A 23,783-nucleotide genomic window follows, 5' to 3' on the forward strand; every position below is an offset into this window, starting at 1 on the left:
TGGCTTGACAAAATTTTGTTTAAAATGCTGATAAAAATTTGTTACGGATCTAATCAAATATTTTATTTTAATACCTAAAAGGGTTCGTTCGAAATCCTGAATAGGGATTTGCCCCAAATGCTTACGCGGATTTGTTTAAAATCCTGATGACAATTTACTCTAAACCCTGACGAGAATGAATTTCGAATTCAATGAATCGCCTACTTTGAGCATGCTTACAGCGGCACATTAGTATGGCGAAAGGCATCTAAGGTTCGATTTCTCAAAATTAAGCACCTTCATCGAAAAAATATTTGGTAGGCGTAGTAGCTAGTAGTTAGATGTCTTTCGCCATACAAATTTCTGGTGGTTAACTCATGCTGGCTATTTGCGCATATACTATAGCGCCTGGATGTGGCAGTGGCGGGTAGAAAATCAGCTACTGTTAATAATTCATTGACGATTTATTCCGAATCCTGACGAGAAATTGTATCCAATCCTGACGAAGATTATGTTCTAAATCCGAATGGAAATGGAATTCTGTCTGTGTTTGAAATAAGATGATGAAGGTTTGTTATAAATTTACTTTAAATCCAGACACAGATTTACTTCAAATTTTGGAGAAGATTTTCTCCAATTTCTTACGATTCTGACGAGACTGTGTCCGAATGCAGGTCAATTAAGGAATAGGTAGGAAAATGTTGACATGATACTCGCTTTGATAGAAGCCGAAGAGTCATCTGCACTTCCACGAGAAATCACTGAAATGTTGGATGTATAAGGTAGGGTTTGTGGCAGGGTTCGTTTTGATAAACGGTATGCCGTGTACGTACATATAGCGTGCATCGTTTGCTTTTACTATCTCAAATCCAGACGACGATCAAATTCAATTCTAATCAATTCTAATCAAATTTGTTTCTAATCCAGGTAAGGATCTGTTTTAATACCAACGAGGATTTATTTTGATTTCAGTCCGAATTCAGGATTCAGGATTCGTTCCAATTCCAAATACTGACGAATTTTTCGAATCTGGTCAAAGATTTTCGTATCTTGGCTTGATTAAATTTTGTTTAAAAAAGTGATAAAAGTTTGTTACAAATGTTATCAAATATGTTATTTGAATACTCAAAAGGGTTTCGAAATTCTAATGAAGCTTTGTTGCTCATTTGGCTTCAAACTTTGACAAGCATTTGCTCCAAATCCTAATCCTAACGACGCTGTCCTGACGCGGATTTGTTCCAAATGCTTACTAGGATTTGATTCAAATTCTGCTAACGAACTTCTCTATTGAGTCTGTATCCAAACGACAATTTGATCCGAATTTTTTGTTTGTCATTGATTTATACTTCATCCTAACAGAGCTTTTTTGCCTAATTCTTTCAATGATTTCTTTTGAAAACTTTCCTGACGAAGATTTGTTTAAAACCCTAGTGGATTTTTTTTACGAACTCTATCCAAGATTTGCTTTAAATAGTGACGTGAATTGTTCGAAATCTTTATGAAGGTTTGTTGCAAATTTGCTTTAAATCCACACACAGATTTGCTTCAAATTTTGGAAACAATTTGCTTAAATTTCTCACGAGGATACATTCCGAATTCCGACGAGAATTCGTTCCGAATCCAGACGATGACTTACTCGTGAGGGTGTGTTCGAATAACAACGAGGGTTTCATCCGATTTTTGTCAAACTCTGTTCCGGTTTATTCTAAATTATAACGAAGTTATAAGGGGCCCCTCCTTAGCCGTGCGGTAAGACGCGCGGCTACAAAGCAAGACCATGCTGAGGGTGGCTGGGTTCGATTCCCGGTGCCGGTCTAGGAAATTTTCGGATTGGAAATTGTTTCGACTTCCCTGGGCATAAAAGTATCATCGTGTTAGCCTCATGATATACGAATGCAAAAATGGTAATTTGGCTTAGAAACCTCGCAGTAACTGTGGATAGTGCTTAATGAACACAAAGCTGCGAGGCGGCTCTGTCCCTGTGTGGGGATGTAATGCCAATAAGAAGAAGAAGAAGAACGAAGTTTTTTTGCTCCAAATCCTGAAGAAATTTTGTTTCTAATACAGATAAGGATACATTTCTAAAAATAACAATAATTTATTCCGATTTCTGTCGAGATTTTTTTCCCAATCCTGACAAAGATTTTTTAACATGACAAAGATTGTATTTGCATTCTAATGACCTGGCGAAGAAGTATACCAAATTCGGATGTAAATTTGTTCCGAATCGTGTCAAAAATTTGATTCGAACACTGACGAACACTGACGAAAATCCGAATGCAGTTCGTTCGAATCGTTTCCCCATTTGATTTTGCTGGCGTAAACGAGAATGCACATCAGCTTTCGTTCGAAAGTGCGTTCATACGTAAAACAAGAATATTACATTCAATCCGAATATCACTCATGAAAATATCAAAAAAGTAGACAATAATGCATAATAAATGCATTACCCTATTCCGCTTTTACATCATAAATTGATTGGAAACCTACACAATTACATAAGATAACACGGCACATTTATCTTTAACAAGCTGGTAACCATTAAACTTTTTATAATCGATTACGTGCTTTCCGCCTCATTCAAATCATAACTCTAGTTGCTGTTTGTGTTCTTTATCATCGCGTGGGAAGCTGATAATGAGTGACATGGTGCGTATCAAATCCACTATTCTAATCTCAAGCATCTCGTCCAACCTCTCTCTAATGGCGTAGAATCAGCCCAAACGGTGATCGTTTTTTTGCACTTTCTTTATCTGAATGCCGGGATGCGATTAATTGTTCGATACTGATGCGAGTGAAAGAAACCTCGACAGTTCCCTCACAATCATGGGGCACACACAATAGCCATTCGATTGGTGGTACTAAATCAAATGAGTAACAATCATAAGTCTTAATAGCACCAATTATTGTTTATTATATCTTAATAATTTTGATAGAAAAGGAGGTTCAGTTTGTAAGTTTAACTGCTTTTTTGCTTCGTACTATGTGGTGCTATGAAGACTTATGATTGTTACTCATTTGATTTAGTACCACCAATCGAATGGCTATTGTACGTCTTTGCTTTATCTCATTTATCCAATTTTGTGACATAAATAAAAGCAGAGATTAATATTTTGCAAGCATCACGGTTTTCAATAACTAATAACGAGTGTGTCGCTTCCGCGTGACGAAAGTGATCAATATTTGTGCATTCCGATTCATATTGCATTTCGACCACATGATGGTATTCTTTTATCTTCTTCGGTCTCATCATGATATTGGATTTAGCGACTAAATCTAATTTCTTTTCCAAAAAAACCCTGATTAATTCACCTAGCGGTGATGGTGCCTTTCTCGTGCATTATAAAAATAGTATTTTGGCCATAACTTCCGAGCCCATAGTCCGATCTGACCAATTTTCAATAGGAAACAATGGTAGAGTATAATGCAACTTTTTGCGAGTAAATGCAACTTGTTGCGAGTAAATCGGTTAAGGATAAGTACCTGAAAAATGAGTGACATTTTTTTTGGGTGGGTGCGCACAGACACACATACATACACACACACATACACACACACATACACACACATACACACACACATACACACACACGCACACACAGACATCACCTCAATTCGTCGAACTGAGTCGATTGGTATATAACACTATGGGTCTCCGGGCCTCCTATAAAAAGTTCAGTTTTGGAGCGAACATATAGCCTTTACGTATACTTAGTATACGAGAAAGGCAAAAATTCAAATTTCAAAGAATATGCTAGTGAAGTTAATGCAACGCTTCGTTGGCCTTTAGATGTGTATTATCCGATTACGCAGTTTGAGTGATACCAATAATGTGACACGTTATATCGTCATCTCCATTACTTCATTACTCTTGTCGATCATTTGAATAACAAGCTAGCCTGCAAACTGGCAGGCTCATTATAATGCAATTTAAATAACATGATACATGCATTTAAATAACATTTTGAGAACTTATAAGGCGTTTTAATAGCTAAATACAATGCCCTTTTCACTGAGTGTATTATAATTTCATGAACATGTCGATTCCTCCTTAATGATTACTTCCAACTGATTAGATTAGATTAGCAGAGGGCCATATGAGAGAACAAGCATTGTTGAAAACTTTTCAATTAGGGCGAAGTATGGGCCTGCGAGAGTTATGCGTAAAGATATTTAGCGCGCTCTTGTATGAATTTCTGAAAATATGCCACGAATCAATAGAACTGTTTACGCTTGCCGAACAGCACATTAGCAGGTTGAAATAGCTGTTATTTTACCTGTCTTGGTACAGTAATCACCACGTCACTATCCAAGCCGTTCCTAGGTGGACGTTAGGCAGAATAACAGCGATTTCAGCAATGCTTGTTCTCTCATAACGTAAGGGCCACGTGCCACAGCCTGATACGTGTAAGGACATAAACGGGAACCTTCTTACGAACGAGCGTGAGGTGATCCAAAGGTGGCGGCAGCACTACGAAGAACACCTGAATGGCGATGTGGCAGACGAAAATGGCGGTATGGTGATGGACCTGGGAGAACGCGCAGGACATAATTTTACCGGCTCCGAATTTCCAGGAAATCCCGGAGGAGATTGGCCGGCTGAAAAACAACAAAGCCCCTGGGGTTGACCAACTACCAGGAGAGCTATTTAAACACGGTGGTGGGGCACTGGCTAGAGCGCTGCACTAGATGATTACCAAGGTTTGGGAGGATGAAGTTCTGCCACAGGAGTGGATGGAAGGTGTCGTGTGTCTCATCTACAAAAAGGGCGATAACTTGGATTGTAGCAACTACCGCGCAATCACATTGCTGAACGCCGCCTACAAGGTACTCTCCCAAATTTTATGCCGTCGACTAGCACCAATTGCAAGGGAGTTTGTGGGGCAGTACCAGGCGGGTTTTATGGACGAACGATCCACCACGGACCAGGTGTTCGCCATTCGCCAAGTACTGCAGAAGCGGTTAGAGTTCGCCGCCGTACCAAACTGACAATCTACAAAACGCTCATTAGACCGGTAGTCCTCTACGGACACGAGACCTGGACGATGCTCGTGGAGAACCAACGCGCACTTGGAGTTTTCGAAAGGAAAGTGCTGCGTACCATCTATGGTGGGGTGCAGATGGCGGACGGTACGTGGAGGAGGCGAATGAACCATGAGTTGCATGAGCTGCTGGGAGAACCATCCATCGATCACACCGCGAAAATCGGACGACTGCGGTGGGTCGGGCACGTAGTCAGAATGTCGGACAGTAACCCGGTGAAAATGGTTTTCGACAACAATCCGACGGGCACAAGAAGGCGAGGTGCACAGCGGCAAGGTGGATCGATCAGGTGGAAGATGACTTGCGGACCCCCGGTGAACTGCGTGGTTGGCGATGTGTAGCCATGGACCAAGCCGAATGGAGAAGATTCTTATACACCGCACATGCCACTTCGGCCTTAGTCTGAATAAATAATAATAAACATCTAATCTATCGAAATGTTTTAAAAAATGTATTGGATTTTAAGCAATTTAAACACAATAAGATCGGTTTTTGTACAATTTTAGATAGTGACAGTTATATAAAAATATGTTTTATGCAAGTCACCTGCTTTATTTTCGCGATGAAAGCTTAAAAAAACATAAAAAATCTCATTACATTTTTTCCGCGTAAATTTGTATCCTGCTGGAACATAGTGCACTGCTTGTCCGGCTACTGTAATGTTGGAGAGGTTATTCGTGTTGACTTCCAACGATTTGGCCTTGTTGACAATACCGTTTTGCTAATGAATAAATCTCTCACTATGTGAGAAAATCCCTGGAAAGGGAAAAATGAGAATCGATAAGTGCGAAAATGAGCAGTGAGAATTGAGCAGAGGGATGTATAATGAGAGCGGTAGGAATACCAAAATGAGAAGCGAGAAGTGTGAAGTGGGCTGTGGTATATCTCGTATATTTCTCTCATTTCTCACAGTGTCAGCAGTTAGTAAAAGTGAAACGTCAGATGTAATTTTTCACAATAACTTCTTACTTCTGGCTACACACATCTACCTTCTCTTTGCTGGCTTCTCAATGCCCGTTTCTCACTTTTCACTTTGTGTTTATCAACTATTCAACTGAACGGCATTCGGCCTAATGGCTCTCAACCACATTAACAAATCGATACTAACGCCAAAACTAAAATAAGGCAAGTTTTAGGTACAATGTCTGAAACTCGATGTGCATACGCACATCATTTGAATCATTAATTTTGAAAAATGCACGCCTTTTTGTGCCCGTCAGATCGCTGTCGAGAACCATTTTCACCGCATTACTGTCCGACATTCTGGCTACGTTCCCAACCCACCAACTAATAGAGGTAATAAACTATAGAGGAAGATTGTCGCTGTCGTCACTGGCGAAACATCTTTTGCTGGCGAGGATAGGGCCCTAAATGTCAATAAAGGAAAAATCAGTACGTTTTGACAGATAGGTACCTAACATGTTTGGGAACGATAACAAAGAGAACCGCAGCGACAATCGTCCTCTATAGTTTATTACCTCTATTCATCAACTGCAACTCGTGGTTGTTTCGCCTCCTCCACGTACCGTCTGCCATCTGCACCGCACCATAGATGGCACTAAATGTAACGGTTAGGCTACTTAGGTTGCTCTCACTATTGTATTGATTTTTTTAAACTTGTTGACCCGGTAGCCGTTATCCTGCATAGTAGGCGAAAATGCGCGTTGTGAACTAGTGAACAGCTGTTCATAAGAAATTCCTATACAAATCTTTATTTTAGTTTTTCACGATTAACGCAACTTCACTAATGATTTTCGTATGAGGAAATATCATAACGATCGTAATTGCTGAAGGAATGAAAAACAATCCATCCTGCCGTTTTCGAGTTATGCGGATAAAAAAAACAGACCATTCTATTTTTATATATACAGATTATTTGCTAACTGTCTTTGGGGATAACAATGAAAAAAAACTCTTTCTCTAATTAAACTTCTTTTTTTAACATTTTCATTTCAGTCACTACAAAACGCTCTACACTTTCTTCACCATTCTCGGCCCCACCGCCATCCCTGTAGTACTATGGGGCGAAAATCCCCTTATCGCTCTATTCGTCGCTTATTTCCTGCGCACGGTGCTGAGTTTGAATGCCACTTGGTCCGTCAACAGTGCCGCTCATATGTTTGGAACCCGCCCCTACGATAAGTAAACTAGCTGATAAATGCCTTTGAACATAATGTACGAACGCTAATTGTGAAATTCTTTATTCTGTAAGATCCATCTGGCCTGTCGAAAATATGTTCGTGTCGTTAGTGGCCGTCGGCGAGGGTTGGCACAACTACCATCATGCCTTCCCCTGGGACTACCGAGCCTCCGAGTACGGAACTCCGTTGAACCTGACCGGAACGTTAATCGACATTCTCGCCGACTGGGGAGTCATCTGGGATCGGAAGACAGCCACAAACAACATGGTGAGATTATTTCAATTGAGTCGAAAATTAGATTCATCGAAAGAATGTTCATAACTCGAATGTTGCATTTTGCGGGGAACCCTGTCCCATTGTTTCTTATTGAAAATTGGGCCTATAGGATCATGGGCCTAATAATTATGATCCAAACTTTATTATAATGCACAAGGAAGGCACTGAAATCGGTGAATTATGGCGGATCAACCCATTCTTTATCATAGTTTTTTGCCTTTCTCGTATACAAAGTATACGTAAAGGCTATAGGATCACTCCAAAACCGAACTTTTGATAGAAGGCTCGGAGACCCATAGTGTTATATACCAATCGACTCAGCTCGACGAATTGGGGTGATGTCTGTATGTGTGTATGTATGTGTGTGTGTGTGTGTGTGTGTGTACAAAAATGTGAGACACACTTTTTGGTACTTAGCATTATTCGATTTGCTCGCAACAAGTTGCAGTCGACGCGGATTTCGGTCTAGTTGTTTCCTATTGAAAATTGGCCCGATCGGTCATTGCGTTCCAAAGTTATTATAAAAACATTGTTTTTCTGCCAAGGGTCCCCCCTTGGAAATTTTTTTTTCAAAAACGAAAAAATTTTTTTTTTCAAAGATTGCAGCAATGCATTCAAATGACCGCAAATGCATATGAATTGATGGAAAAAGTAAAATCTATCCCCCTAAAGTGCTATTTCGACCTCTCTTATGTGTTTTTCTTATTTTTAATACGCGAGAAAGGCACCACCAACGCTAGGTGGATCGATCTGGGTTTTTTTTAATAATTTCTAATAGAAAATTCCTGTGCATTATTTTTTTATGCAGATATTTAACATTTATTAATAATTTATTCTCCTTCCATCAGGTGAAGAATCGCGTTCTTCGCACTGGAGACAAATCGCACCACACCTACGGAACGGACGAGGGTCGCAGTGCATTCACCACCTGGTTCGGCATTTGGCGTCATCCATTGAATCCGACCTTCAACTCGATCGAGAATCCGAAGCCAAAAATCATCCAGAGCGAAGGTTATGCGCTGGCCGAGGATGAGCTGAAGAAATCGGAAATGGATGACGAAATCCTGCACCGGGAGGCTGAGGAGCTGCTTCGCCGTCAACAGGAAGAGGAAGATCAGAAGACTGAAGCCAACAAAATCTACAATAAGCTGTCGCAGTACATCAAAGATCAGCAACGGCAGCAAGATGCCCCGATCACGGAGGAGGAAGACCTTCTGCTGAGCAATAACAACCTGGATAAGGCCGACAAGAGTAGTCTCAACGTGAACGGGAATTCGAATGTGATACTGCGGAAAACCGTTCCCATGAACTAGAGTAGTCGATGGGGTTGGGGACTGATTGTAGATTGTAGATTTTGGGGGAATTCGGATTCCGTTTTTCTGAAACCAGTAGAGTAGAATCATCAACATATCGTAGGAGACCCATTCTTAGAACATCCTTCCCTATCTAAATACTAACAGATTTACATTAGCCACTAATGTCATTTCTTGTAGGTTCGTCATTTTAAGAGTACTAATCAATGTCTACTATCGGGACGAGTAACGCACTTGATAAGTAAACTCACAAACGAGCGGTCGGGCATGGTACGAGTTCAATTGGCTCATCAGACAGCAGCAACTTTAAAAAGCCCATTTTCAAACAACGATGTGATGAACTAACTTTAATCAAACCCTACCTGAATACCTACAAAAATAAATGATTTTATTTTATTATTATACAATTAGATATTGCTTAGACACCTTTAACAAGTGTTTACACAAGTGTAGAAATTTTTTGTTCAGCAGAATACATACATGTGAGTCTTTCCAGTCAATCAACTGGTCGAAAAATGATTAAAGAAACCAAATAAATTTGCTTTTCTGTAAATAAACATATTCTTGTTTTGGTTAAAATTAATTTATTTATTTCAATAAACCCATATCACGATCCAGCTAAAACAATTTTCAGCGAAATACGGAGTTCTGTCTCGGAAACTACTGAACCGATCGACGTGAAAATTTGAATGCAGGGGTTTTTGGGGCTGTGGAAGGTTCACATGGGTCGATACTCCTCTCCGCTCCAGAACAGTGATGGGAAATGTCAAAAAAAATGTCATGGCATTGCTATTACTAATTTCTTAATAACTTTTTTCAAAAGTCATTTACAGATCGGACTTTTTGATTAACATGTAGTACTTAAAGGGTCTTAGAACTTTGTCGAACAGATCATTGTTCTAAATACAAAGTGAGAGCCATGAGAGCGAGATTAAAAAAATGTCACGGAATGTCATGACATTAATGTCATTCGACACTAATTCGGCTCTCACGCTTCCAATTTCATATTTAGAGAAATTACCTGTTAGAAAAAGTTTTCGGGTCCTTTAAGGGCTACATGTTTATAAGGAAAACATAATTGTAAATGACTTGTGAAAAAAGTTATTAGCAAGTTAGTCCCATGACATCGATATGACATTTCCCGTCACTGCTCCAGAATGAAGGGCTCTCATACAAATGAAACACACATTTCTGCATAACTAGTAGACTAATCAAGCAAATGGAAACAAATTCGCCAAGTTTGTGGAGGTTTTTGGAGACAAGAGATGCTTCTGTGAAGATTCGAGACCCCTTTCTGCTCTAGAGGGCGGGGGAGGCAAATGAAACCCAATTTGTCATGTGATCCTTGCCTGACCCTTATAAACGCGGAAACTACTGAGCTGACTGGCGTGAAAATTTGTATGAAGAAGTTTTTGGGGCCAGAGAAGGTTCTTTTCCCCCATATGGACAGGAGAGCTCCCATGCAAATGAAACATAGCTCAATAATTAATCAAGTAAATGCGATCAATGCACATTGGGCCACGTCGTGAAATTAGGAGGAAAAAATTATTTTCACCATAATGATAATTTAGGATCAAAGTGTCTTCAGCGAAGTCAAAGCTTACACTCTAAATAATCATCACGTCATATTCACGTGAAAAATCACGTAACTGAACTGTCTTGAACAAACGACGATTGTTACGTGACGTTGGTAATGTTCACCTGAAATTCACGTAACTTTTACTAAAAATCTTGGTGAATATGTTTGTATGTACTCGTAAACAACTTAAGTGAGATTTTGTTAGTGAGTGTTTGGAAAACCAGCATTGTAAACAATCTTCACGTCAGATTTACCTGAAAACAAACGTGGTTATCATCCACCATACTTTTCACGTGGAAGTGACTTGACAATCACGTAAGAATGAATGATACATAACCTAAACATAGTTAGGCTTCGCAGAGGTAAAGGATATTTTAGGTGCAACTAGGCGAGAATTTTCCGAACCTTCAGTTCCCTCCTTGGAAAAAATATCAACGGAAGTCGCATGAAATTTAGAAGATTCGTAGAAAAGTGATTTGGAAGAAGTTTAAGCTACATGAAGTCTAGAACTACAGTTTTTCGGTAGCGTTAGCATAAAAAATTTATTTCAGATTTCAACGTCCAAGGATGGACTACCTTTTGATTGGTTCAACATCGGAAATATCAGCAATGTTTGTGAAAGAATCTAGTTTCAACATTGCTGTCCAAATCTGATAAATTTCATTCGAAATTCGTTGATTTGTTCTCCAACAGTGTTTTAGCGATAACTCCGAAGTGCAATTGCCGAATGACAGCATTCCTTGTCTATAATATTAACCTTTTGTCTGTGCTCTGGGGTCAATATGACCCCAGGCCACTTTGAGTGGCTGCCATTTTTTTAGTTTTCAACCGATTCTCCTAATTTTTGGTAGTTTGGTAAAACTCGCCGAGATCTGTCTCCTAGGTGCAAATTCGCTTGAAAAATCTTGAAAATATGCGCTACAGTGTACTTTTTTCAAAAACTTACGTTGTCTGTGCTCTGGGGTCAAATTGACCCCAAATTGAAATTACTATAACTTTTTCAATGTTTGGCCAATTTTGGATTTTTGGGGCTGTTTCGAAAGATAACTTAATCATCTTTCAGGTCGTTACCAAAGATTGACTATAGGTGGCGGGTACATCGCGGGCGGGGTTTTCGTAAAAAAGGGTACAAAAACGGTGATTTTTCATGCTTATTTTACTTATATCTGAAAATCCTACCCATTTTGAACTGCACCTTTTCAAAAAGGTTATTTAGGAAGGCGTGTGATTTGACATGAGGCGTTGATTAATTTAGAGCTTGGTCGCTAGGTGGCGGTATATTTGAATTCATTAATTAAGACTTCTCCAGTAATTCCGATATATGGAATTTTCCTCATTGTAAATGTTCTCATCACACAAATTTGAAACTTTGTAGAGATGACATCTTTAACAAAGTTCGTCTGGTGGGAATGGACTGTCATGTGACGGAATAAATAATTAGGAAATTTACAAATAGGCGGCGCTAGCGTACTTGCAATATTCTTGCATATATGAAATATTGCTTTAGCTTGAGATCCCTCATACCTACACCCAAGTTGTATTCGGCAACATTGTTTAAGATGTCTAGCACTACAAAGCGGTGCTCAATATAATAAGCACTTTTTCAAATTTTTAAATTTGTGCGATAAGAATATTTACACTGAGGAGAATTATATATATCGGAATATCTTAAGTAGTCTAAAATAATGAATTCAAATGTACCACCACCTGGCGGCCGAGTTCTAAACTTATCAACGCCTCATGCCAAAGCACATGCCTTCTTGCATAACCTTTTTAAAAAAGGTGCAGTTCAAAATGGATAGGATTTTCGGATATAAGTAAAATAATCATGAAAAATCACTGTTTTTGTACCCTTTTTTACGAAAACCCCGCCCCGCGATGTACCAGCCCACCTATAGTCAATCTTTGGTAACGACCTGAAAGATGATTAAATTATCTTTCGAAACAGCCCTTAAAATCCAAAATTGGCCAAACATTAAAAAAGTTATAGCAGTTTCAATTTGGGGTCAATTTGACCCCAGAGCACAGACAACGTAAGTTTTTTTGAGCACAGACAGAAGGTTAAAGACATCATTTTGCATCAAATGCATTTCAACGCATCAAGCGCATCAGCAACGCGAAGAGGTTTCCTATTTACGGAAGCTGGCAGTTACTAACTTATTTTGCATTCATTTAAAAAAAAAACAATTTTGTAATATATTTCAAAGCATACCTGATATCATGTAGCTTTCACTAAAAGTTCACGTAACCAGTACGTAGCAATCACGTAAGGTTCACCTGATCAAACACGTAACTACTTTCAAACTTCACGTCATTAATACTGGAAAATCCAGTCAGATTCACCTGATAAATCACGAAACTCACCGAAGCTAAGTTTTGTTCAGGTTACATGCCATTCAGGTCACTCTTACGTGAAAAGTGTGGTGGATGAGAACCACATTTGTTTTCAGGTAAACATGACGTGAAGATTTTTCAGAGTGTATTATTTAAGCTTTATTTTGAAGTTTGTTGCAATAGGGTGGCCCCACTATATTTTGAGATAAAAATTTTAAATTATATATTTCTCATTGTACGAAGTTCTAGAAAGTTGGTCCTTATTAAATTTTGAGTCACTTTGCTGAAGAATGGTTTCTTGTACGTTGTTTGTATCATTTGATAAAATAATTTTAAATAATTATTGTAGGGTGACCCTAAAAAATCAATATTTTGATTGTAACTTTTTAGTTATAATTTTTATCGAACTGACAATTTTGATAAACGACTTGTTGAGTTTTTTTATCGGTGCACCTATAGTGTACCATTCTTTCGGAGAAAGCCATGCAAGTAACACCTTCGTCGTCAGCTTTAACTGGCCTCGCGCAATGATCACAAGCGGATGACATCGTCGATGGAGATGCTCTTAATCTTGCAGTGCGGATGTACGGTAGCCGAAAAAGTGTAGTTAGGGGATAGTGTGAATAGATTGCAAAACAACACAGTCACAAGTCACATCAATATCACTATCAGGGAAGCGATGATAAACGATTGACAACTAAATAAACGATACAAAAGACATACAATTCGAAGTGCTACTACCAATCAAGAGTCTATATTGATTCATATCTGTTCCAATTTCATGCTGAAATTGGTTTAAAATAACAGAAAAAATATTTCAAACTCGTTGATTCAACTAACTAAGGCACACCGACCCTGTAAAAATAATTTGTAAGAACTTTCAACTTTTTCCGAATGTAAGTTACAAATTTATTGAATTTGAATATTTTAGCACATCTACTGTACAGCACATAACCTCGGTGCACCTAACCTCGAGCTATACCTCCTCCCTATGATTGCCAGCTAATTGCGAGCTAAAGAGAAAACTAACTTTTGAGTCAAGCAGTATATCTACATTCTTCAAATTAGTTACGGACTACAGAAAGTTTTCCACACCTGGCGTATTATAAAGCTCCATAATCGTCGGTCTTGGGCGTTTAGACGTTTAGAGTTCCCAGGTCCGATTTCACCGTGTGCAGCCAGCGTGTTCGTGTCCTTACACGAAGTCGCCGGCCCCTATCTGGTTCTCTGTTGAATATTGTTTTTGCTATTCTTTCTTCCGACATTCGCACTAAGTGACCAGCCTACTGAAGTCTACCGTATTTTAAACGATTCAGAATATTTTCTTCTTTGTATACTCGATACAGCTGTTGATACAATCTGCAGGATTTCAGGATTTCGTTTTCGACTACAGATTGTAAATCCGTACATTGGCCGCTGAGAACCAGCCGGAATATTCCGTGCCACGTTTTTTTGCACCACTTACAAGTCGCAATGTGTTGCTTGCAAGTCGTTTCGCACTGCTTGTATGAAAGCTGTTCAAATTGAAACCATCAAATATTTTACGCCAAATGAAAATTAACATTATGTTTCATCAATAGTTAGTTTTATCTGTGTTTCTCTCTCATAATCCAGTTTGTAAAAAATAAGCAAGAAAAATAAATAGTTTTCTTATACAGAGAAAACGGAATTAGAAATTGGATGATTTGTGCTGTTGATAAGACTATGGTCACTGGGGGAAAGGAAGTTGGTTCGCGGTGCAAGTGCGACAGGTCAGGCTGAAACCTGCAATCTGAACTGGTAAGTAATGACAAGTAATGACGATATTTCAAATTTAGAAATTTATGATTCAGGATTTATTTAGGGATTTAAGGTACCCCGGGGCAAGTGGGACCTAAAAAAACGCTAGTTCAGCAAAATCGCTAAAGCATACTTAGAAAACAGGGTATTTCAGGACATTAACCACGGATACGTCACTATATGCTTCCGTTGTTGAAGTGTAGACGTGTTGTAAGCCATTTATTCAGTTACAAAACTATTGGTAGTGACTTAAATAAATTTATCTGTGAGACCCACTTACCCCTTCAAACGGGGCAATTGGGACCTATTCTGCTCTATACTGTCGAACGAAACTAATTTGAAGAATGTAGATATAACGTTCATGTAATTTCTGAGTCGTAGTATTTCAGATGATGGATGAAGGTTTATTGCTTGTCAGACTTTTGTTTTTGGCAAAAGAAAGGGATTACAATGTTAGCAGATATAAAAAACGAAACAAAAGCCGGTTTACCGTTTAATTGTCTGTTGTCTGGCTTAACATTAGCTTTTTCTTACCAAATGTAGATGGACGAGATAAGCAAATCTTTGTTCACTTATCGAATGAATGTTTATCTGTTTAACACAAATTATTACATAAATTAGAACTTCAAAAGGAACGGTTTTATTCAGGCGGTGTTGTAAATTTGTAATAGAACGAAATGGCCAATTTATGTCTTAAGCACTTTATTTATCTGAAAATCTGTTAATCAGATGCGAAGTTTAAAAATAACAGAACACAAGACAAAACCTGTTGTTCTATTGTGGAATAAGTAGATTGTTTTCACTGTAAACGGAAAATTTTGCATAGTTATAACCATTGCTCTTTTACATGAGGGAGATAATTTTCAGAAAGTCTAATACACATTTGGTAAATAAACTGTACACTACTTCTTAACAATTAAACCAACGATATTATCAATTTCCCACCTTATCGGCCGCGACGCAAAGCAAATCGTCGCCGAAATCGTCGCCAGCAAAAATGGCCATAAGATCTGTCAGATCAACTGTGAACAAAATCGTTTGATTTCAATAATCAGATTATTTCCCGAAATTTAGTACTATTTTTCATGCATATTTTCATAATTTGGCTTTGAACTACCACAGATTGAAAATAATGATATTGGCGACGATTTTAAAGGTGCTTAAAAAGTGATCGGCGAGTTTTGTTACCAGCGAAACTGACAATATCAACTGCATTTGATTCAGATCCATATGATATATGAGTGTCGAAGTTATTTTTCACTAGACAGCAATGTAAAAACAGGTAAAATGGCTCTATCGAAAATGTTGTTCAAATATGTCCCACTTGCCCCATGTATGTTAAAAATCAAGGGCAAATGAAAATTGCAGATTTTGGCTTTAATCAAAGCTTTTTAATCGTTTATGACTCACAATTATTTATTTCCTCAAAATATTCACTTTCCACATCAATGATGAATTTAGAAACGACTATTTTGTTGGAAATCCATTGAATTAGAATAAAAGTAATAGATTTTGCCGGTAGTTTAAATTCATGATTAAACAATGCCATTAGTATGGGGCAGAAAATAGTTTTGATTCCATTTTTTTTTGTGTCAGGCTAATTCGTTGATAATTCTGCTTCATCTTTCTAGAACATTGTTACCATTAAAAACGTTCACCGATTAATCAGCAGCTATAGTACCCACTTACCCCGTATTTTCACTTGCCCCGGGGTACCTTATATTCATTTACTTATCCGCTTTATCCTACTTATTATTCGTCCTACTCAAAGAATGAGGGATAATCGATACGCAAAAGCTATAATTTGAAAATAAACACATTGAAAGCCTTCGCTTTAGTATGAAGCGATGGAAAGTGAATGGTAGGCAATAGATACCATCTATTGAACAGCACAGAATCGAGGCATGAATCTTCTTGCCTAACGTCCTGGTTGTGGGAGGCGATGAATTTAGGAACTAAGGAACTTAGGGATTCAAGAATTTAGGAATTCAGGAATCTTTCATTCATCATTTATTTAGTTAACATCTAAACAGATAACACTGAATCAACAATTTGACGCCACAATGCACGGTTCGAGGCCGCATCTCTCCATCCTCGGATAAGCCCCACGCTCGCCAAGTCGTTCTGCACCTGGTCTGCCCATCTCGCTCGCTGCGCTCCACGCCGTCTCGTACCTGCCGGATCGGAAGCGAACACCATCTTTGCAGGGTTGCTGTCCGGAATTCTTGCAACATGTCCTGCCCATCGTACCCTTCCGGCTTTAGCTACCTTCTGGATACTGGGTTCGCCGTAGAGTTGGGCGAGCTCATGGTTCATTCTTCGCCGCCACACATCGTCTTCTTGCACACCGCCAAAGATGGTCCTAAGCACCCGTCTCTCGAATACTCCGAGTGCTTGCAAGTCCTCGAGCATTGTCCATGTTTCATGTCCGTAGAGGACTACCGGTCTTATTAACGTCTTGTACATGACACATTTGGTGCGGTGGCGAATCTTTTTCGACCGCAGTTTCTTCTGGAGCCCGTAGTAGGCCCGACTTCCACAGATGATGCGCCTTCGTATTTCACGATTAACGTTGTTGTCAGCCGTTAGCAAGGATCCGAGGTAGACGAATTCCTCGACCACCTCGAAGGTATCCCCGTCTATCGTAACACTGCTTCCCATGCGGGCCCTGTCGCGCTCGGTTCCGCCCACAAGCATGTACTTTGTCTTTGACGCATTAACCACCAGTCCAACTTTTGTTGCTTCACGTTTCAGGCGGGTGTACAGTTCTGCCACCTTTGCAAATGTTCGGCCGACAATGTCCATGTCATCCGCGAAACAAATAAATTGACTGGATCTGTTGAAAATCGTACCCCGGCTGTTACACCCGGCTCTCCGCATGACACCTTCTAGCGTAATGTTGAACAACAGGCACGAAAGTCCATCACCTTGTCTTTGTCCCCGGCGCGATTCGAACGAACTGGAGTGTTCGCCCGAAATCTTCACACAGTTTTGCACACCATCCACCGTTGCTTTGATCAGTCTGGTAAGCTTCCCAGGGAAGCTGTTCTCGTCCATAATTTTCCATAGCTCTACGCGGTCTATACTGTCGTATGCCGCCTTGAAATCAACGAACAGATGATGCGTTGGTACCTGGTATTCACGGCATTTTTGAAGGACTTGCCGTACAGTAAAGATCTGGTCCGTTGTCGAGCGGCCGTCAACGAAGCCGGCTTGATAACTTCCCATGAACTCGTTCACTAATGATGACAGACGACGGAAGATGATCTGAGATATCACTTTGTAGGCGGCATTAAGGATGGTGATCGCTCGAAAGTTCTCACACTCCAGTTTGTCGCCTTTCTTGTAGATGGGGCATATAACCCCTTCCTTCCACTCCTCCGGTAGCTGTTCGGTTTCCCAGATTCTGACTATCAGTTTGTGCAGGCAAGTGGCCAGCTTTCCGGGCCCATCTTGATGAGCTCAGCTCCGATACCATCCTTACCAGCTGCTTTATTGGTCTTTAGCTGTTGAATGGCATCCTTAACTTCCCTCAAGGTGGGGGCTGGTTAGCTTCCATCGTCCGCTGAACTGACGTAGTCATCTCCTCCGCTGCCTTGACTTTCACTGCCTGTACTCTCAGCGCCATTCAGATGTTCCTCGTAGTGCTGCTTCCACCTTTCGATCACCACACGTTCGTCCGTCAAGATGCTCCCATCCTTATCCCGGCACATTTCGGCTCGCGGCACGAAGCCTTTGCGGGATGCGTTGAGCTTCTGGTAGAACTTGCGTGTATCTTGAGAACGGCACAGCTGTTCCATCTCCTCGCACTCCGCACTCTTCCAGGCGGCGTTTCTTCTTCTGAAAAAGGCGGGTCTGCTGTCTCCGCTTCCGTCTATAACGTTCCACGTTCTGCCGGGTACCTTGCTGCAGCGCGACCGGATTCAGGAATCTAGAAACATGGGAATTCACGATTTTAAAAAATTTAGAAATTTTCATTTCCTACTGAATTTGCCGCGGAAATTTTCCAAATTTAAAATATTGCTGCCGAATGATTTTTTTCTCACATTTGTCATTCTTAAAAGTTATATCCGGCATAATCAGCGGCGAAGCTATTCCAAGAATTCCTGGGAGAAGCATATCTGGAGGAACTCAAGGTAGAATTCCTGAAGGAGCTCCGAGAAAAAAATCCTGAAAAAACTTCACTAGGAAATCCTTGAAAAGCTCCTGAAAAATTAAAGGAGAAATATTAAGAAAAACTACAGAAGGATCTACAGGAGTACTTTCTGAAGCAGCTTCAAGAATTATTTTTGGAGAGACTCTAGGAAGGAATCCTGGAGGAGCTCCGAGAAGAATTCCTAATATTCATCCTTAATTTCCCCAGGAATTCATTCTAAATTTTTACTGGAATTCATTCTAAATTTCCCGGAAATTCATTTTGACTTTCCCCAGGAATTCATTCTCAATTTACCCAAGAATTCATTCAGAAGTTTTCCAGGAATTCATTCAGAATTTCCCCATGAATTCATTCTGAATTTCCCCAGAAATTTGAGGTTATGGCTTTCAGTCTTCTTATACTCAAAAACGGGTTTTACGTTTTTATCCGACGTTTCGGTTACATATATTGTACCTTTATCAAGGAGTTAACTAAAGGTACAATATATGTAACCGAAACGTCGGATAAAAAACTTAAAACCCGTTTTTGAGCATGAGAAGACTGAAAGCCATAACCTCAAATATCACCATCATAGTCGATCTCTCCTAGAAAGTTTCCCCAGAAATTCATTCTGAATTTCCCCAGGAATTCATTCTGAATTTCCTCAGGAATTCATTCTGAATTTCCTCAAGAATTCATTCTGAATTCCCCCAGAAATTCATTCTGAATTACCCCATTTTAAATTCCCCCAGGAATTCATTCTGAAATACACCATTTTAAATTCCCCCAGGAATTCATTCTGAATTCTCCCAGGAATTCATTCTGAATTCCCCCATAATTCATGCTGAATTCCCCCAGGAATTCATTCTGAATTCCCTCAGGAATTCATTCTGAATTCCCCCAGGAATTCATTCTGAATTCCCCCAGGAATTCATTCTGAATTCCCCCAGGAATTCATTCTGAATTCCCCCAGGAATTCATTCTGAATTCCCCCAGGAATTCATTCTGAATTCCCCCAGGAATTCATTCTGAATTCCCCCAGAAATTCATTCTGAATTCCCCCAGAAATTCATTCTGAGTTCTTATAGGAATTCATTCTGAATTCCCCCAGGAATTCAATCTGAATTCCCCCAGGAATTCATTCTGATTTCCCCAAGGAATTCATTCTGAATTCCCCCAGGAATTCATTCTGAATTCCCCCAGGAACTCATTCTGAATTCCCCCAGGAATTCGTTCTGAATTCCCCCAGGAATTCGTTCTGAATTCCCCCAGGAATTCATTCTGAATTCCTCCAGGAATTCATTCTGAATTCCTCCAGGAATTCATTCTGAATTCCCCCAGGAATTCATTCTGAATTCCCCCAGGAATTCATTCTGAATTCCCCCAGGAATTCATTCTGAATTCCCCCAGGAATTCATTCTGAATTCCCCCAGGAATTCATTTTGGATTCCCCCAGGAATTTATTCTGAGTTCTTATAGGAATTCTTTCTTAGTTCCTCCTGGAATACATTCTGAGTTCTTCCAGGAATTCATTCTGAGTTCCTTCAGGAATTCATTCTAAATTCTTCCGAAAATTCATTCAGAATTCTTCCAAAAATTCATTCTGAATTAATCCAGGAATTCATTCTGAATTCCTCCAGGAATTCATTCTGAATTCCTCCAGGAATTCATCCTGAATTCCTCCAGGAATACACTCTGAATTCCTCCAGGGATTCATCCTGAATTCATCCAGGAATACACTCTGAATTTCCCCAGGAATTTATTTTGAAAGCCTCGAAGAGTTCATTGTGAATTCTACCACAAATTGATTCAGAATTCCCTTAGGAATTCATTCAGAATGTCCCCAAGAATTAATTTAAACTCACCCAGGAATTCATTCTGAATGCCCCCAGAAATACATTCTGAATTCCCCAAGGAATCCGTTCTGGAGGTACTTTAGGATTGCTTTGTTGTAGTTCTTTCAGGAAATCGCACAAGAATTTCTCCAAATATTCTTCTTGAAGCTCCACCAGAAATTTCTACTGGAGTTCCTCCAGGATCCCTTCCTGAGTTCACCAAGGATTTTTTCCCGGAGTTCCTACAGGGTTTCTATATGGGGTTCATCCAGGATATCTTTTTGGAATTCCTACAGGAATCCTTCCTGGAGTTTCTTTAAAAATTATTCTTAGAGTTCCTCCAGAAATTACTGCTAGAGTTCCTCCTGAACATCCTTCAGGAATATTTTCACGGATTCCTCCAAGCGTCTTTTCGGAAATTTTTCTTCGCTTTTCTTCGGGATTTTTTCTTGAAGTTCCTCCAGGAATTCTACGTAACGTTTATGCAGGATATCTTTTTGACTTCTTACGGGAATCCTTCCGTAAATTCTTCTTGGAGCTCCTCCAGAAATTACTCCTAGAGCTCCCCCAGGTTTTCCTTTTGGATTTTCTCTCATAGTTTTTTCTGAAGTTCTGCCAAATATTTCTCCTTTGATTTTCAGGAGCTTTTTCAGGAATTCCTGAAGTTCTTTTACGAATTCTTCTCAAAGTTCCTTTTTGGAGTTCCTCCAGCAATTCATCTCGGATTTCATCCAGTAATTCTTCGTGGAACTTCTCATGGAGTTTCTTCAAAAGTTCATCTTTGAGTCTCTCCAGAAACTTATTTTTGAGTTACTGCAGCAATTGTTGGAATAACTCACGCCTGTTGGAATTCAGAAATAATTCCTGTTGGAATTCAGAAATAATTCCTGTAGGAATTTAGAAAGATTTTTTGGAGAATTTAGAATGAATTTTCCTGGAGAAAATCAGAACAAATTCCTGGGGAGATTCAGTATGAATTCCAGGGAGAATTCAAAGTGAGTTCCCGCGAGAACATAGAATGAATTCCCGGGGGAATGAAGAATGTATTCCTAAAGAATTTTCGAATTAATTCCTAGGGGAACTCAGAATGAATTTCTGGAAGATTTCTGAATGAATTCCTGGAGGAATTCAAGGCGAATTCCTGGATGAGATTACCAAAAGTAATTTCTGGATGAGCACCAGGAAGATTTTTTGGGGAAACTGCAAGAAGAATTCCTGCATGTAGGTGAAGTATTTTCAAAACCCTGCAAGAGATCTGATTGACATCAGTGCTGATCGTTGTATTGTCGGCGTAGCACCAACTTAGAATTCGGAAGTCGGGACTTCCGAACCGAACTTTCTTCCGAAGTTTTATCTGTCAAACTAATTGATGCGTTGTATAGCGCATCTTTAGGCGAATCTAGCGCACTATATCCGAAGTTGGGAAAGTTGCCTGTATCTGGAGAAAAATCCAACTTCGGTATAAAAAGCGGTATAAATTTATTCCGGATACACAATACCTTCTGAACGTACACATGTATTTATTGACTGCAGTGTTGTCCTACACTCATGGCAAAAAAATTCTGCTCTTTGATTTTACTCCATCTAAACGATTTTATAGTCTCAACTAAGTAAGTTCAACTAATAGAAGGATATTTGAATTTCCTAAATGTCATGGCAAACTGTCAAAAAAATGCACTTCAGAGCCACAGGAGCGCTCGCACTGAAAATACACTGGAGAATGGTTTTCGTTTAGATGGAGTAAAATCAAAGAGCAAAATTTTTTACCTTGAGTGTAGGACAACACTGATTGACTGTTAGTAAGGTGTCAAAATGTATAGTTAAACGACTCGCCGCGACCGCGTGTTTTAATGTTCGAATAAATTAAATTTATGTGTAAAACCTTCTCGTGTTCAATTATAACCGTAGAAAACCTACAGGTTATGGGACCAGCGCGATGGAGGCCGAAAAAGTAACGTTTCCACAGTTCGACGGTAAAAACTTTGCAAGCTGGAAGTTTCGGGTTATGTTATTGCTTGAGGAGAAGTGTTTATCGGAACATGTGTTGAACGAGCCGACGGCGGAAAATGTATCGGATACGGAATGGAAGAAATCCGATGTGAAAGCTCGCAGTCTTATCGTGAAGTGTTTGAATGATTCATTCTTGGAATATGTTCGGTTGCACACAACTGCTCATGCAATGTGGGAGGAATTGTGCAACACATTTGAGAAGAAAGGAGCAGTGACGGAGATGTTTTTAAGAAAGCGGTTATTGACATTAAAATACAAAGAAGATGAGTCCATGGAGCGGCATTTATCGTTGTTTGATTCTGTCATAAATGAACTGCGAGGAGCCGGCGCGGAGGTGCACGGAAGAAAAAAAGTACCCAAAATTGAGTATTTTTAAACTTACTTTTGAGTTATTTTTTCTCTTCTCTTTCATCCACTCTTTCTTTTGTTGTCAAAAACAAAAGAGCCAAACAATCCAACGACGCCAGTTCAATACGGAAAGCCAATTTTGAGTTTTATTACCTGAGGTCGAAATTGAGTGAATTAAACTTAAATTTGGGTCAATAAATTTTCCGTTGGGTACTTTTTTTAACATGGGAGTAAAGGCAAACTACTTCGACTCTACTTACTCAATTTTGGCTCCCCGTACGGATGTTCGAGGTTGGGTGCATTAAACTCACTATTGGGTAGTTTATTTCTTCCGTGTGCGTGATCCAGAAGCAGTGAGCCATTTGTTGTTATCTCTACCACAATCATATGACAATTTGGTGACCGCATTAGAAACATTGGATGTAGATAATTTGACATTAGTGAAAGTGAAATCTCGACTATTGAACGAAGAGCTGAAACGGAATGAACGTGTGAACCCTAGTTATGAAAGTTCGAATCAGGCGGCATTCATGGGAAGGATGCGAAAGTTCTCCGGTAGGTGCTGGAAATGTAAACAAATCGGACACAGAGCTAGCCAATGTATAACAGAAGAAGAATCTGGTGCAGACGAGCTGAGTTCACAGAGACAGAAGAAAGTTTTTCAAGTCAAGCGCACTGACAAATCTAGGCAGCATGATCCGGCAGGAGGAGCATTTGCGTTTCTATCGAGTTGCAATTCGAACGTGCAGAGCAACAACGCAGGTTTCACTACGCTGCGGTGGATCGTAGATTCGGGATGCACAGACCACATGATTAGTGACGACTCTTTCTTTTCGGCTGAGAAAAGTCTCGTTACTCCTTAACCCATTTCGCTCACAGAGGAAGGTCAAGCGATTAGTGCTACGAAAGTTGGATTCATTTCCTGTACAAGTATTGTAGACGACATGGAGTTTCAATGCGACATTTCTGATGTTTTGTACGTTCCTGAATTGCGGCATAACTTATTGTCAG

At 39.7% G+C, this 23,783-nt stretch overlaps 2 protein-coding genes across 3 annotated transcripts in view; one reads left to right on the forward strand and one right to left on the reverse strand.

The window, feature by feature from the left end:
• The window catches only part of LOC134204974 (delta(9)-fatty-acid desaturase fat-7-like), a 90,041-nt gene extending 80,706 nt beyond the window's left edge, over positions 1 to 9,335 (forward strand). For both annotated transcript variants that reach the window (XM_062679807.1, XM_062679808.1), the window contains exons 5-7: positions 6,979 to 7,164; positions 7,235 to 7,430; positions 8,288 to 9,335. In XM_062679807.1, the coding sequence (XP_062535791.1) occupies positions 6,979 to 7,164; positions 7,235 to 7,430; positions 8,288 to 8,752 (847 nt within the window). In that variant the 3' untranslated portion in view covers positions 8,753 to 9,335. The remainder of the gene's footprint in view (positions 1 to 6,978; positions 7,165 to 7,234; positions 7,431 to 8,287) is intronic.
• The window catches only part of LOC134204976 (charged multivesicular body protein 3-like), a 62,348-nt gene that overhangs the window by 24,100 nt on the left and 14,465 nt on the right, over positions 1 to 23,783 (reverse strand). The gene's annotated exons all lie outside the window — the stretch shown is intronic.

Source organism: Armigeres subalbatus, chromosome 1, assembly GCF_024139115.2.
Source record: "Armigeres subalbatus isolate Guangzhou_Male chromosome 1, GZ_Asu_2, whole genome shotgun sequence".
In the NCBI taxonomy this organism is placed as follows: Eukaryota; Metazoa; Arthropoda; class Insecta; order Diptera; family Culicidae; genus Armigeres; species Armigeres subalbatus.